The sequence below is a fragment of the Strix aluco genome, chromosome 18 (assembly GCF_031877795.1).
Source record: "Strix aluco isolate bStrAlu1 chromosome 18, bStrAlu1.hap1, whole genome shotgun sequence".
NCBI lineage: Eukaryota > Metazoa > Chordata > Aves > Strigiformes > Strigidae > Strix > Strix aluco.
Genome location: NC_133948.1, coordinates 2,952,864 through 2,965,807, shown reverse-complemented (window position 1 = coordinate 2,965,807; position 12,944 = coordinate 2,952,864). Strand labels below are relative to the sequence as shown.

The 12,944-nt window shown below is 38.1% G+C and overlaps 1 protein-coding gene across 4 annotated transcripts in view; it reads right to left on the bottom strand.

Annotated features, from left to right (window-relative positions):
- The window catches only part of CLIP1 (CAP-Gly domain containing linker protein 1), an 84,104-nt gene that overhangs the window by 37,126 nt on the left and 34,034 nt on the right, over positions 1-12,944 (bottom strand). For all 4 annotated transcript variants that reach the window (XM_074844354.1, XM_074844359.1, XM_074844355.1 and 1 more), the window contains 4 exons: positions 6,007-6,131; positions 4,698-4,914; positions 1,324-1,521; positions 845-948 (listed from right to left, as the gene is read on the bottom strand). In XM_074844354.1, coding sequence (XP_074700455.1) covers positions 845-948; positions 1,324-1,521; positions 4,698-4,914; positions 6,007-6,131 — 644 coding nt within the window. The remainder of the gene's footprint in view (positions 1-844; positions 949-1,323; positions 1,522-4,697; positions 4,915-6,006; positions 6,132-12,944) is intronic.

Below are 12,944 nucleotides of genomic sequence, written 5' to 3'. Positions count from 1 at the left end.
AAGGCAACACGAAAATTGTAAAGGAATTGCCCAGGGTTTACCATTTTTCTCATCTCTGATTTCTAGTTTTAAGGAGGCCTTTCAGAGAGGTTGACATCTGACCGATTTCAGGGGCGCACACAAGCCTACAGGGCAGACTCACAACGGGTTTCTAAATAGGCTCTCACTTTTCAAAAGCATTCCAAATCCACCAAAACGATCTATCAGATTATTTCCTCACCTAACCTTGTCCCAATAGTTTATCAGATTATTTCCTTTCCTAACCTTACTTTACCTATGTGTTAATCTCAGTTCTTTTCTTCAAGTGGTTTCAAAAGGCAACTGGAAAAGGCATTGAAATTAATGGCTTTGCTGATTTTCCTGTAAAATACAGACCCTACCTAGAAGTACATGACAAGTAGTAGTAAATTATTCACAAGAGAACTAAACTGTAAATTCCTAATCCAACACTGTCAGGAAATGAGATTATCAAAATCTTCATTTTGAAGTGGAAGAAGAGCATTTCAAAGAAGATCAGGCATGATCCATTAATTTCACATGAGTAGGAATAAAATCCTTCATAACAGAAAGCAATAATAAAAGGAATGACTTGCATGAAATTCAGCTGTGAACAATAGTTACAGCTTCTAAAAAAATCCACTTTCTTTGGCTTTCCCTCACCAAATTTAAGAGAGTTTCTTCTTTAGTATTAATTTTAAGAAACTGCAATACAATTTTATACAATAATTATCCGGATCTGCATTATTTGAAATGTGTTTCATATTTCAAAGTTATCACAGCATTTGCTTTTAATGCAAAGTTTATTTTTAATGGAGTTATACTAATATAGACAGTTTTCAGTTACCTTTTCTCTTCCTCAAGTTGGTTGAGAAGCTCCACTTTCTCCCTATCAGCAGCCTCCACCATGGCTCGTAGCTGGTCCATTTTTGCTTCCATCTCCAGTACATGCTAATTAGCAGGAGGAATAAGAAAAATATTCTTGGAAATTTTTTCCAAGTTATGCATCTATACCTCAGTAATCACAATTTGGTAAAGTGATGGGCCAAGGCACAGGAATGTTATCATATTCAAATATGCATATAATAAAACAAAACCATCGCTTATTGAGATGCGTAGAGAAGTTCAACCAGAATTAGTTAAATGAAATAGATTTGCTATCTCATCAAGCCAAAGCTCCCACAAGGAAGATCTCATAGGTGTGGACTACTTTATTTTAGAACACCACCTTGTACTCCCAGACCGTTTCAAGAAGAAAACACCATTTTTGAAATGAAGTTAATTGTCTTAAAGCCTCTATTTTAAGAACAGCAACACCACTCTTACCCGGTCATGTCCATCGCGAACAAGTGCTAATTCCTGCTCTATTTCCCCTACGTGACTGGTTGCTTTTGCAACTTCTGCCCTCTCCAGGTCCCTTTCTGCCAGGAGCTGTTCAATGTGTTGCTGCTTCTCCTTCAGTGCCTCCTGCAGGGCTGTGGTACCAGAAATTTTTCTTGCATACCGGGAGGATGTTTCTGTCAACTTCACAAAGTAAGTTAGTTAAAAATCATTCCGTATCAAGTGAAAACAAGGGATGTCTCCAGACTCTACAAACATTGGGTTAGTAAAGCAAATGCTTTCTGTGCTATACTGTACACTCTCCGTTTACATTTAAATTACTTTATTTTCTAGAATTTAACAATGGCCATACGTGTGTAGTAAGACTGCTTTGTAGCAATCAGCAGGTAGTGTGTAGGAGACAGAAGGGTTGAAGTGAAAACAAAAGGCTGGACTCTATTGAAGGTGTGCTTAGTAGACTCACACAAAGCCTAGCTTGTTATGTTTCTAAGCATCTTTTTGCATTAAAAAAAAATAAAGGCAGCCATTTAGCAAGTTAAAAACATTGTGCCTCTAGTTACCAAGTCATCATCTTGGGTCACCAGCAACAGTATGACATTTCCAAATTCTTTATCAAAAGCTTTAGGAACTCCAACTAGCATTTTACACCTCTACTATGGCAATAAAACATCCAGGATGCAGGATGAAAAGCATTTACCTTGACCTAAAAAGCCAGCCTTACAGCTAAAACCTTGTGAAGAAGAACAATTGGTATCTGATTAAAACATATGTTTATATCACTTGGAATTAAATTACTTCTGGAAAAAAATTAAAGAGTACAGATAAAAACGAATCAATCTGGAGAACCATAGCTAAAATGGTTTTCCTTGACTTTGCATGATCTCTGCTTCACTGAATGGAACCAGTGTCAGTGAAAATTCAGCATGACCCTGTCTTCTACTTCCTCAAGAGTTCTTGAGCTAGAAAGGAAAGTAAATAAACTGAAATTATGTAGTAAAAGTGAGCAAGAGTTGCGAAAACAGCAAAAACTGAGCCAAAAAAATCCAATACAGCTTCTAAAAACTGACTTTAAGCTTAACAGCTCAGAAATTTGTCTAAGTATTAAACGAGAATGACATCTCAGTTAAAGCCTTATGTAAAACAAAAACCAGTAAATAAAGGCTTGCTCTTCTGTTATGTTAACCTTTAGCTCTGTCTAATAGTATTGCCCAAGAATAGGAGCATGTTTCTTCTCTGATCCTTTCAGAGATCAAAATGTTGAAATACAGTTGCCATACACAGCCTGGAATGCTGGCATGGGACAACATTCCCCAACAGAAAGCATAACACGGACGTATCCTCCTGTCATCACAAAAACACACTTCCCCTTCTGTTATGATTGCTACACAACTTTTCTAACTTGCCTACTCACAGCCTTGAACGATACATCTACAGCCCATTGCAAATGCTGTATCAAGTGACTGAAAAGGTACGAGACAGAATAAACCATCTTCCACTTTGACGCTTAGATTAGTTGTTTCAGATCCTCTGTTTCTAGAAGATATCTCATTCCGGAACGTGTTGCTTTTTAACAACTCTATCTCTTTGAACCAAACTTAATTCCTGATTCCAAAAGAACTCCAAAAGATTTCAGAGAAACATCAACGTCCTTCAGACTTGGCGATAAATGCAAATTGTAACAGGCAGCCCTCTTAAATCATTAGATCATCTACTCTGATAGCTGCTTTTCTTACACAGGAAGAAGAAAACAGCAACAGCCCTGAATAATTGAGAAGACTATGTAGGAGCCCAGCAATTTCCAGATAAGGTACAATTTTCCTAGAAACTGGAGCAAGAAAAGTCTGCTGTGTCAAAACCAATTTCGGGAAATCCTCTTTCTTCAGCAGCTTAACTTAAAAAACAAGAAGTGTCAGAATTATTTTGACACTTCTTTTAACTTGGATAGTAACTAAATGCTCATGTTGCCTTAGAAAAAGAGTTGGAAGAAAGCTGGAACTGTAATTCCAGAAACAATGGATTACAGAAACTTTGTATTTTATGGCCCAAAACATGCAGAAGCCCTGGGGAACAACACAGAGGCAAAATAAGCAAATACACTGTAGACATTTACAATGTCTAACTGTACTCTCTTGCTGCTTAGAGTATCATAGCACACCAAATAAAACCTCGAGGTCCATATTAATGCTTCATCATCGGCTCCCAAAGTCCGCCCTGAGTAGCACCACTTGTTAATGCTCCGATTTCAAACTAGGGGGCACTCTGCAGCTAGAAGTGCAACTGCCAGAGTGCATTCAGTACTAAACTCCCACTGCTTGTGCCAAATAAAACCCCCCCATGCTTTTTGTGGTAAGGTATTAACCCTGTTGCCCTGACCAACTGCTGACCTCTGTTTGCTTGTAATCTGCATCAGTTTTGAAGGAGTACAATAAGTCACCTCTGTTCTGCACCTGCTGGTCAGTGGGACAGCCTGCCAGCTAACCGGTTCCAGATCAGTGGGAGTTACAAGAGATCTCTTTCTAATAGATGTATTTATGTACTTCGGTTTAAAGAAAGCAAAAATCTAGGGTGACTCTGGAAAAAAACCAATTATTGCTCTGCTTTAATTGCCTTAAAAGAGAGACTTTTTAAAATTCAGCTTTCCCATAAGATTTCTGGTTTACTGCTGCAACCCAAGACTAGGACACTTATGTAACAGAGTAATTTTAAAAGAATCCATAGTAAGTGTATTAGGTGGAATTAGTACTGTGTTAGAATTCGCCTGCGCCACTGTACTTTGCAACATTTAGCCTTTATGAGTTCATAGGATTAAAACAAAATCTAAAAGAAAAGAAAGAGGCTTTTTGTCAGCAAGACTTGACAATTAATACTTCTGTATCTCAGCTGACTCATCTCTTTAACAGTAAAAGAAAACCTTTTACATTTTAGACAATTTGAAGCTTCCTGCTTAATAAATCAAGATTGATCTATGGAAGCTTTAGTGCATACCAGATCCTCAAACACAAACCCCATACGACAGAGGCAGTGCTAGGAAAATGAACAACTAAATGGAGAGTCCAGTCAGAGAACACTGATGCCTTTTCAGTTTGTTGGCATCACAAGCCCCTTTCTTATTGCGATAACTCAGTTAGCCTGAATTAACTTTGTAAGCTTAAATATTCAAATATTCAGCTATTCTTCAGGGCTAGCTAAGATTTCCTTCCTTCATGCATGCTTTGAGTGAAAAAGAGAGCACAATTAAATGTGTATTGTGCTCTGCCCAAGATGTGTTCTATTCTCAATTTACGCAAGTAGACCACAGGCAAGTGCCACGTGGATTCCTGCTTGGGAAGGTAAAGCATGCAATAGAAAAAGAAGCTTACTAGTCCTGTACGGCTTGGCTTGCTGCTTACTGAAGATGCCACAGAACTGAGAGAGCTCAGGGAAGATGCACTTGGACTCCGTTTCAGGGCTGTGGGAGTTGCAATCACTTTTCGCACAGTTGTCTTCGCTTTCGCTGGTGTGGTTGACGGGAATCCAATCTTCGTAACTTTGTGGACTGGAGCAAACAAACCGTATTTTGGCTGACACTGAAAATACCTTTAGAAAAAGCAAAGCAGACAGATGAGAGCACTAAATTAACAGCTGTCTTTTCAGATACATGGTCTGGCTTCACTAAGAATTCTAGATCAATAGTCTGAAAGTATTAAAGGACGGGTAACAGCTGGCGACAACCTAATCTATATTAGATTGCAATTATTTTTTTTTTTTTAACACTAGTTTCGGACAGGAGACTTTCAGAAACTGAAACCACATGATTATATCAGACTTCAGAAATTCAACCGGGTAAACTCTTGAGCTAGAGCTCTGTTGCCTAAAAATTCCATTCAGGTTCAAAGTTTAACATGCATAGCTTTCCTCTTTGATACATTCCTCTGAACTGCCAACAGCAAATGTGATAGCAGAGAGTTAAAAATAAAAAACAGATTTTAATCAAATCAAGTAGTTTTATATTTTATTGCATACTTACCTACACATGTATGCATATTTGATTATACAGAACATATACCTTTGGCTATATATAGACAAAAGCCACTTAAAATTTAAGTTGCGATCACCTATGTTAAGGTGGCACAATCCTTGTAAAACCTCTTTTAAATGAATTAAAGGACAGTTCCTTATACTTAATGAGAAAGGAGGTTAACTTGTAATGTGAAGTAATGCTCTCTTAAGTGTGACTTACTGGAGGAAGCAGTTATACTGTTCCTAATCTTTACAATGAGGCAAATATTGGTATAGGAGCTTTCTGTTCCTGCGATGCAGAAAGATTTCCCTTAAGTTCAGTGATTACATACCCAGAGATATTTTCTTAACTGAGCATTCATTCCAAGCAGACTGTCAAAAAGCAGGAAATTGTGTTTTCCATTACCAGTCTATGAATAAAACTCACATGGGAGTAGGAGAGATCAACTAATCCCATGAATGTGGGGTTGATACAGACTTTCAGAGATGTGTAGGCGTCAAAAAATTCAAATCAGTGTCTAACGATCCCCCACCAGCATCAGCAGACAATCAGGTTTACAGCCTACCTACCTCCCTTGATACACAATTTCATGTAAGATATTAAAAAACCAAAATAGAATATAGAGATGCAAAACCTTTAAGGCAGCTGCTATCTGATGATAGACTAACCTTGTTCCAGCAACAGCTCCATCATTCTTTCCCAGAGGTTCATCCAGTTCTACTCCACACCATTCTCCTTTAGCAAAGTCAGTTTCTCCCAAGAAACGGACAACTCCAGCTTTTGTTCCACCAACCTAAAAAGCAGTAAGACACACAACTGCATTTACTGCATTTCCAAATTAAAATACCAAATAAAGCAAAAAAGCTTTCAGTAAAATCATGTTCACAAAGTACATTAATGATGTGACCAGTTCTTATTTCAACCTGCGTATTCCTTTGCCTTTGAGTTTGTTTTAATGTTGAATGGATCTTCACAACCAAACTGTTTACAGGAAAAAACACCAACAAACACCAAAAAACCACCCAAACCAAAATCACATCCCTAGCATTTAGTTCTGGCCAATTTGGTATTAATGAAATTTGTCACGATTAAAGGGTACGGTTCTATTAAGTGACTTGATACAACTATAAGATTAAAAATACATATAAACAAGACTCAGTATAACCAGTGTACTGAATGCAATAGATTTGTACTATAGTTTCACACAAATTTCTATCAGCAAATAAGGATTTCTAAGAATTGCTTATTTCTTATTCTAATTCTGTGAAGAAAAGTAAAAGAAATGAGAAAAGAGTTTTTCATATTTTCTTTAAGGAATAGTTCACAGAAACTATATAGTACAGCCCTCTTGCATTTAAAAGAACTAATATAACGCACGACGCACAGCACTTTGCAAACAGCTATTTGAATTTGAATATTTGAATTTGGGTGAGGAGAACCATGTTCTTTTTTCTTCACTTCAAAAAACACAAAACAAAAGAACAAACACTGCTAAATGGAAGACTAGAAATCAGTTGTTTTCAAACTTAAAATATTAAATATTTACAGCCATTCCAATTACTTGCAATGTCTGCAAGATATAGCTTTTCATAATGCCCAGGGGAGGGAAGAATTAAATTAAGTGAAGAAGCAAAAGCTGTTCAGTGTGGCTGACACTTGCCAAGAAGGGCCATGAGCCAGAACTGCAGGATTCTTGCAGGTCAGAATTAGATACATTGTGCCCTATTTGTATGAAAATCTGTTCAGCCTGCTTCTAGCATTATGAAAACAAGCAAATGTTAATGAAAGCCTCTTCAAGAGATTCACTGAATTCAACATGGACATTTTCAGGACCATTGTTCTTTTCTTCCACTTGTGTTTCCCAGCACACACGAGGCGTATTTTGTAGCCTTGACAGAGAGCTTGGATGTAACCTGTTAACACAGACTGTAATTTTCCTTTTTATATACTAAAAAGTAAATTAGGATTTCATATCATTTTTACATTAGACATTCTATTTCTTGGGGAGAACTTCCTAGGATAACTAGAGAACAACAAGCTTCTTATGCCATAAGTTAAGGTGCATGATCACAGCACACTAGATAATTCATATTAATACATTTGGGAAGTGTTCACACAAAAGGTTAACTGTGAGGTATCTAGGAATGGAGGACATTATCTTGCATGAAAGCACTAAGTGTCCACAAATAAAAGTTTGTGCACAGTAGCTGCCACACACATTTGTGTTCTACCTTCTGGCTCATCAACTTCCCAGAGCCGACAGCTCTGTTAGCGATGCAAGGCTTCAGCTGATGAGAAAAACAAATCCTAATCCACACAAACCTCAGAAAATCAGAGAAGAATAATTAACCCTTCAGAAAGCTGAGAGGCATCTTTCATCCATATTTAAGGTGGCAGCCCCCTTCTCCTCTCTCATTAGAGGCTTCAAACAACGTTTAATCTGCAGATCACCTTTATATGTTGCTGTAAGTGGCACTGTAGCAAATTAGTACTCTTCATGGAATAAAAACCCACAAAGTTTACAGTTATCATGACTCAGCCTAATATAGTAACTAGTAGAACGTTTGGTATTTGGTGTTCTTGGCAGAGAACAGACAAACTTCCCCTCTCAAAAAACAAGCACGAGTACTGCCTTAGAAAAAAGAATTGCAACCAGCCAAAACAGTCACATGGAATGCAGACCTCTGTGGCACTGTGGTGAAGAGGAAATATATAACATTTGTTAAAAGTATTTCCTGGGAAGAACTATCCCTTAAGTTGACACGTTATTCACCCTCAGACATAACCTACTTTTTCTAAGGGATAAATATTGTTAACCTAAGTAGAGACATAAAAATAAAATTTAACTGAGCAGTGTGAGAGAAAAACATGCACCTGTCTGCACTAGCACTCCATACTTGGTCTTCCAAGTTGTCTTTCTCCTTATTCCTTTTCTAGCAAGTTTGGGTGGATTTTGTTGGATTTTTTTCTTTAAAGATAAATTTGGAAGACATCTTTAGGTGAAAAGACTGGTTAGTTCTGTGCGTACTGTTTCCCTACTCAATTTTGTACTGTCTGCCTGAATAAAGAGTTAAATCAAAAGAGGCTGTAAAAAAAAACATTAAAAAAAATTAGACAGGAAAGCTAGAACAATGGCCTAGATAAGGAGCATCCCTTCAAAGACAATAGTCAGGTTTGCCATTGCACAGAGGGATTCCTCAGCTCCTTTTACACGACTGTTTAGCCAGGCCAAGGAATTTTACTGCAGTTTTGTAGAGTGGTGGGGGGGCTGGTTTGTGGTTTTTTTTTTTTTAAATAAACAACGTAAGTCAATTACCAAAACACACACACACACAAAAAGCATTTCTATAGAAACGTAAGTGGGGTAAGCAAGATAAGAGCTATCTGAAGCATGGTAGTAGAAAAGGATAACTACACACAGACTCCCAGAGACAGGAAAAACTGTTGCAATCTGTTCCCTCCAACTCAAACTGTAAATAAATCTCTAGATAAGTAATGCTAACTTCAGGATAATACAGATTCAACTTGGGTCCAGATATTAATTCCTTTTTGTTTCATACCTTGGTCCTGCTCATCTTTCATATTTAGGTAAAAACTGTCTGGCATTTATGTTGAAGACGTTGCATTCAAATTACAAACCAGGAGATGCAATCTGGCAGAAAAACTTTCGCAATGACCAGTGCCCACTGGACCTGCTACAGCAATCACCAGGCATGTGCACAGGACTGCAACCCAAGGCCCAGTGGGAGCAAGCAAATGGAGGAATTCAGATCCCCAGAACATATGGGGATGCACAACGTGAGATCCCCAGGAGAAACAGCAATGTGACTAGTCTTGTAACCATGGTACCAGGGTTATTTTAAAACAAGATGCAAGGAAGAATGCCAAAGAATTTTTGTTTTTTCCAAACCTAGTGAAGCTTCTTTGAATAACTGGCTACTACATTCCTGCTTTCTGCAAATATTGAACAGTGCATCCTTACCAGGAGTATGAATCAGGGTACGCTGTAGCAGTAAAGTACTCACAGCATCAACAAAGGTCTATATACACAGTTTTGCTCAGTTTTAAGCAAAAGTCTTCAGTTTTAAAGACAGGATCAGCATTGTTTTCCAAAGCCTGAATCTACTGAAGACTTCCAATCTGCCTCAAACAATGTATTTATCTCCAGCTGCAATTAAGTACAATGTATGTGACAACACACCGACCTTGAAAGCATTTAAGAAAATAATCACTTATTCCCTTGGCAGTACAATGTGAGGTGCTACTGTACAACATAGTATGGGAAAGGCTTTTCTATGAATATAAGTTGCTGCACATATACAGAATCACACTTAGTGGTCTAAAGGGGAAAAAAGATTAAGATATGATTACACTAAACTATATATACCAGTATGAAAAAAAAGAATTGTACTTACAGAATTAGAGTATTTATTACAGAAAAATTATTTAAAAATTTAAAAGAAACTAACCAAAAGCCTAGTTGCATTTTCTAGCAGATCTACTTCCCAGTAGTGCATGAAGGACTTAAAAAAAAGTCTAGTTTCTAAAAGAAACAGGAAGAAAAATTTAAGAAGTTTCTAAAAGTGATATGGAAAAATGGGGCATCACTACCATGAAGTAAGTTTTCCATGACCTTCATTCATGCTAAGGCAGGTCACTAAATAATAGATCAGAGAAAAGAACTGCCAGACCTTTTTTTAGTCATTTACCACACTCAGTACAGTCAGGCTGTAAAATGTAAAGCAATAATACACCAGAGAATCTGGGTTAGGCTATGGGTCATTGTGCGGTGAGGAAATTTGCTTGGAATTCACTATACATGGGAAAAGTGATTCAATTCCATTTATCAAATTATAACTAATCTTACATTAATCTGCTGCAATGTAAAGTGAAGTAGGAAAATAGGTTTGTAAACCTGAAGCAGTTAAAAACTTCCTGATGAAAGCACATCGGGATGAGCACGTCAAACTTTGTGAGAACCTTTGTAGAGCCGCATTTCCAAAGGTAAGCAGAAGTAGGAAACAAATAAACCAGTGTATTTCATGGGAAGAAAAAAAAAAGAGATAGTCTAAAAAATGAGACTGCTATTTCAACAGTATTCATTGAAAAATACAGATCTCTTTGTAAAGAGAATAGGCACTGTCTGAAACTTTGTCGGTATAAGAATATCACTTACTCCGACCAGCTGAGCAGAGTTAAAAGGTGAATAACAATTGCTCTGTTTCCCCTTCTGCCTGAGCACTTATTTATGGCGACTTCTGAAAAGCATCACTTGGATATTTCTGTGTTTGTCACACAGACCGGGCATTTTCAGAACCATTCAAATCACAGCACCCATAACATGCAACACTCGAAAACACAAAAAACATCCAGACAAGCAAATACCACCTTTGAAAATCCTGGGATCTACTAATGAGAATCTTCTTTCTCTTGTTTCTCAAAATTTAGAGGAACCATTTCCAGCTGGCAAATGTAGTTGTTATTTAATTGATTTCTTCACCTGTTCAAGGCCAGAGGGAACCACCAGATCATGTCCTCTGGCTCTCCTGAAACAGGTCTTTACATTTCACCCAGTTACACCTGTAATTAACCCTGTACCGTACTGAGCTAAGCTGTATGTGTTGATGCTTTTAGATCAGAGCTGATACCCATCAAGAAAACATGCTTCCACTGACAGTCTATTTTCATAGTTAATCACTCCATTGTTAGAAACATTTAAATTTGAAATAAAACAAATTTGACTGTGGCTTCTAGCCACTGACTCTCATTATGCTTTTATTTGGAAGATTACAGAGCTGTTCTGCAACTGGCATTCACCATGCAGGAACACACGTTTTAAGCAAGACACCTCATTTTTTTCCCTTTGTAAATTAAACAGATTGAGTTCTTCAAATCTTTTATTGCAAGATACTTGCTTGAGTCATTTTGCAGCTGTGTTCTGAATTCTCACCACTGTTTCCAGTGGATTTTTCAAATAACTAAGGACGTAACTATATAGAGTATTTGAGTAGTGACCAAAAGCACAGTCAGCACTGCTTAGAGCACCTTCTATTTTCATGGGTCCTTCTGCCACATCAACCCACGAATTGCTCTTCAGTGCCTTTAGCTCCTGGATCTTCCTCAGTCACTACTCTCTCCAGCAGAGCTGCCCATGGCTGTTACAGTTTACAGGTTTATAATCTCTGCCACTGAACGCAAAACGCACCCACCAGCTTGGCCTGCTGGGGGTTAAATGACAAGTCCCTCTGGACTGCTCCATGCATATTGTTATTTACTCCTCTGACTGTACAGAGATTTCATCAGGAATGATTTACAATTATTTCCAGAGCATAGATCAAAGCACTGAATAGTATTAGCACTAGGTTAGCTCAAAGGAAAACCACACTAGTGACCATATCCAATGGTGGAACCAAGCAAGCCACTTTTTTTTTTTTTGAGGCGGGTGTGGGGTGGGTGTTTGCCATCCATTGCCCAGTTCTCAATGAAGTCCAATTTTTAAATTAGACTGTTAGGTAGTATTCAAAATTTTTTAAAAAAATCCCACCACACAACAGAGTTTTCTTCATTAAATCTATAGTTTCAGAGAAGAAAGTAAAACATGTTTGACAAAACTGCCATGTTTTAGTTTGTCAACATCTGGTTCCTCTGTCAGTTTTTGCCTGTCTTTTTATCCTTGATTCTAGACAGTCTAGCTTCAGATTATCCTATATTCTTTTAGAAATATCTGCATTGTGGAGCAGTTTGCTAACAACTGGCTACGTGAGAAAGGGCACAGCACCGAGGAACTGCTGACAACGGCGACGTGATGGGAGAATACCGAAAAGTATCAAAGAAGAACAAAGAACAGAAGCAGGACTATGTAGAAGGCCTTGCAGAAATCATAAGGGGAGAGATTGGTATTTAACCTTAGCAACCAATGTATCTAACCTTAGCAACCTATAAGGAGCTTGCTTTTTGCAATATGTATGAACTAATTATTGTGGATATAAAAGAAGTGTGAGTACTAATAAAGTTGAGCCTTTGTGCATTAAATGATGGCTGGGCTCCCTCTGCGTTCTTTCAACAAGTGGTGACCCCGACGTGATACGTGCCAAAGGACGTATAAGGCGCCACGAAGGATAAAGACCAGTGAAGGTGGTTCAGGTCCTTAAGCAGCGAGGACGGCGAAAGGCGACTGAAATAAGAGAAAAGGCCCGCGCCCAGGGTGTCATAAGAGGTGAACCCTGCTGATACGTGCTGCCGAGACCTGGAAAGGCTGCAACGGAAAAATTCAGGTATGGACAGGCAAGCAGCATATGATTTATTTGCATCCTGGCTGACACAACGCCGGGTTGAGGGAATAGATGTAAAAAAGGATCTTCAGGGGCTTTTAGCTTATGGGGTAGAGCAAGGTTGTTTTATTAATCCACATACAGTTCATGAGTTATCGGAATGGCGAAAATTTGGAGATAAATTATGGGAATTAACATTGAATGATGATAAGACAGCAAAAAAGTTGGGAAAGTTATGGAGGATGGTTCATAATGAATTGCTAAGGTATCAGGCGGAAAAAAGAGCTGCACAGGGCGCAGTTGCGGCAAAAGAGAAAAACACCAGATATGGGGAG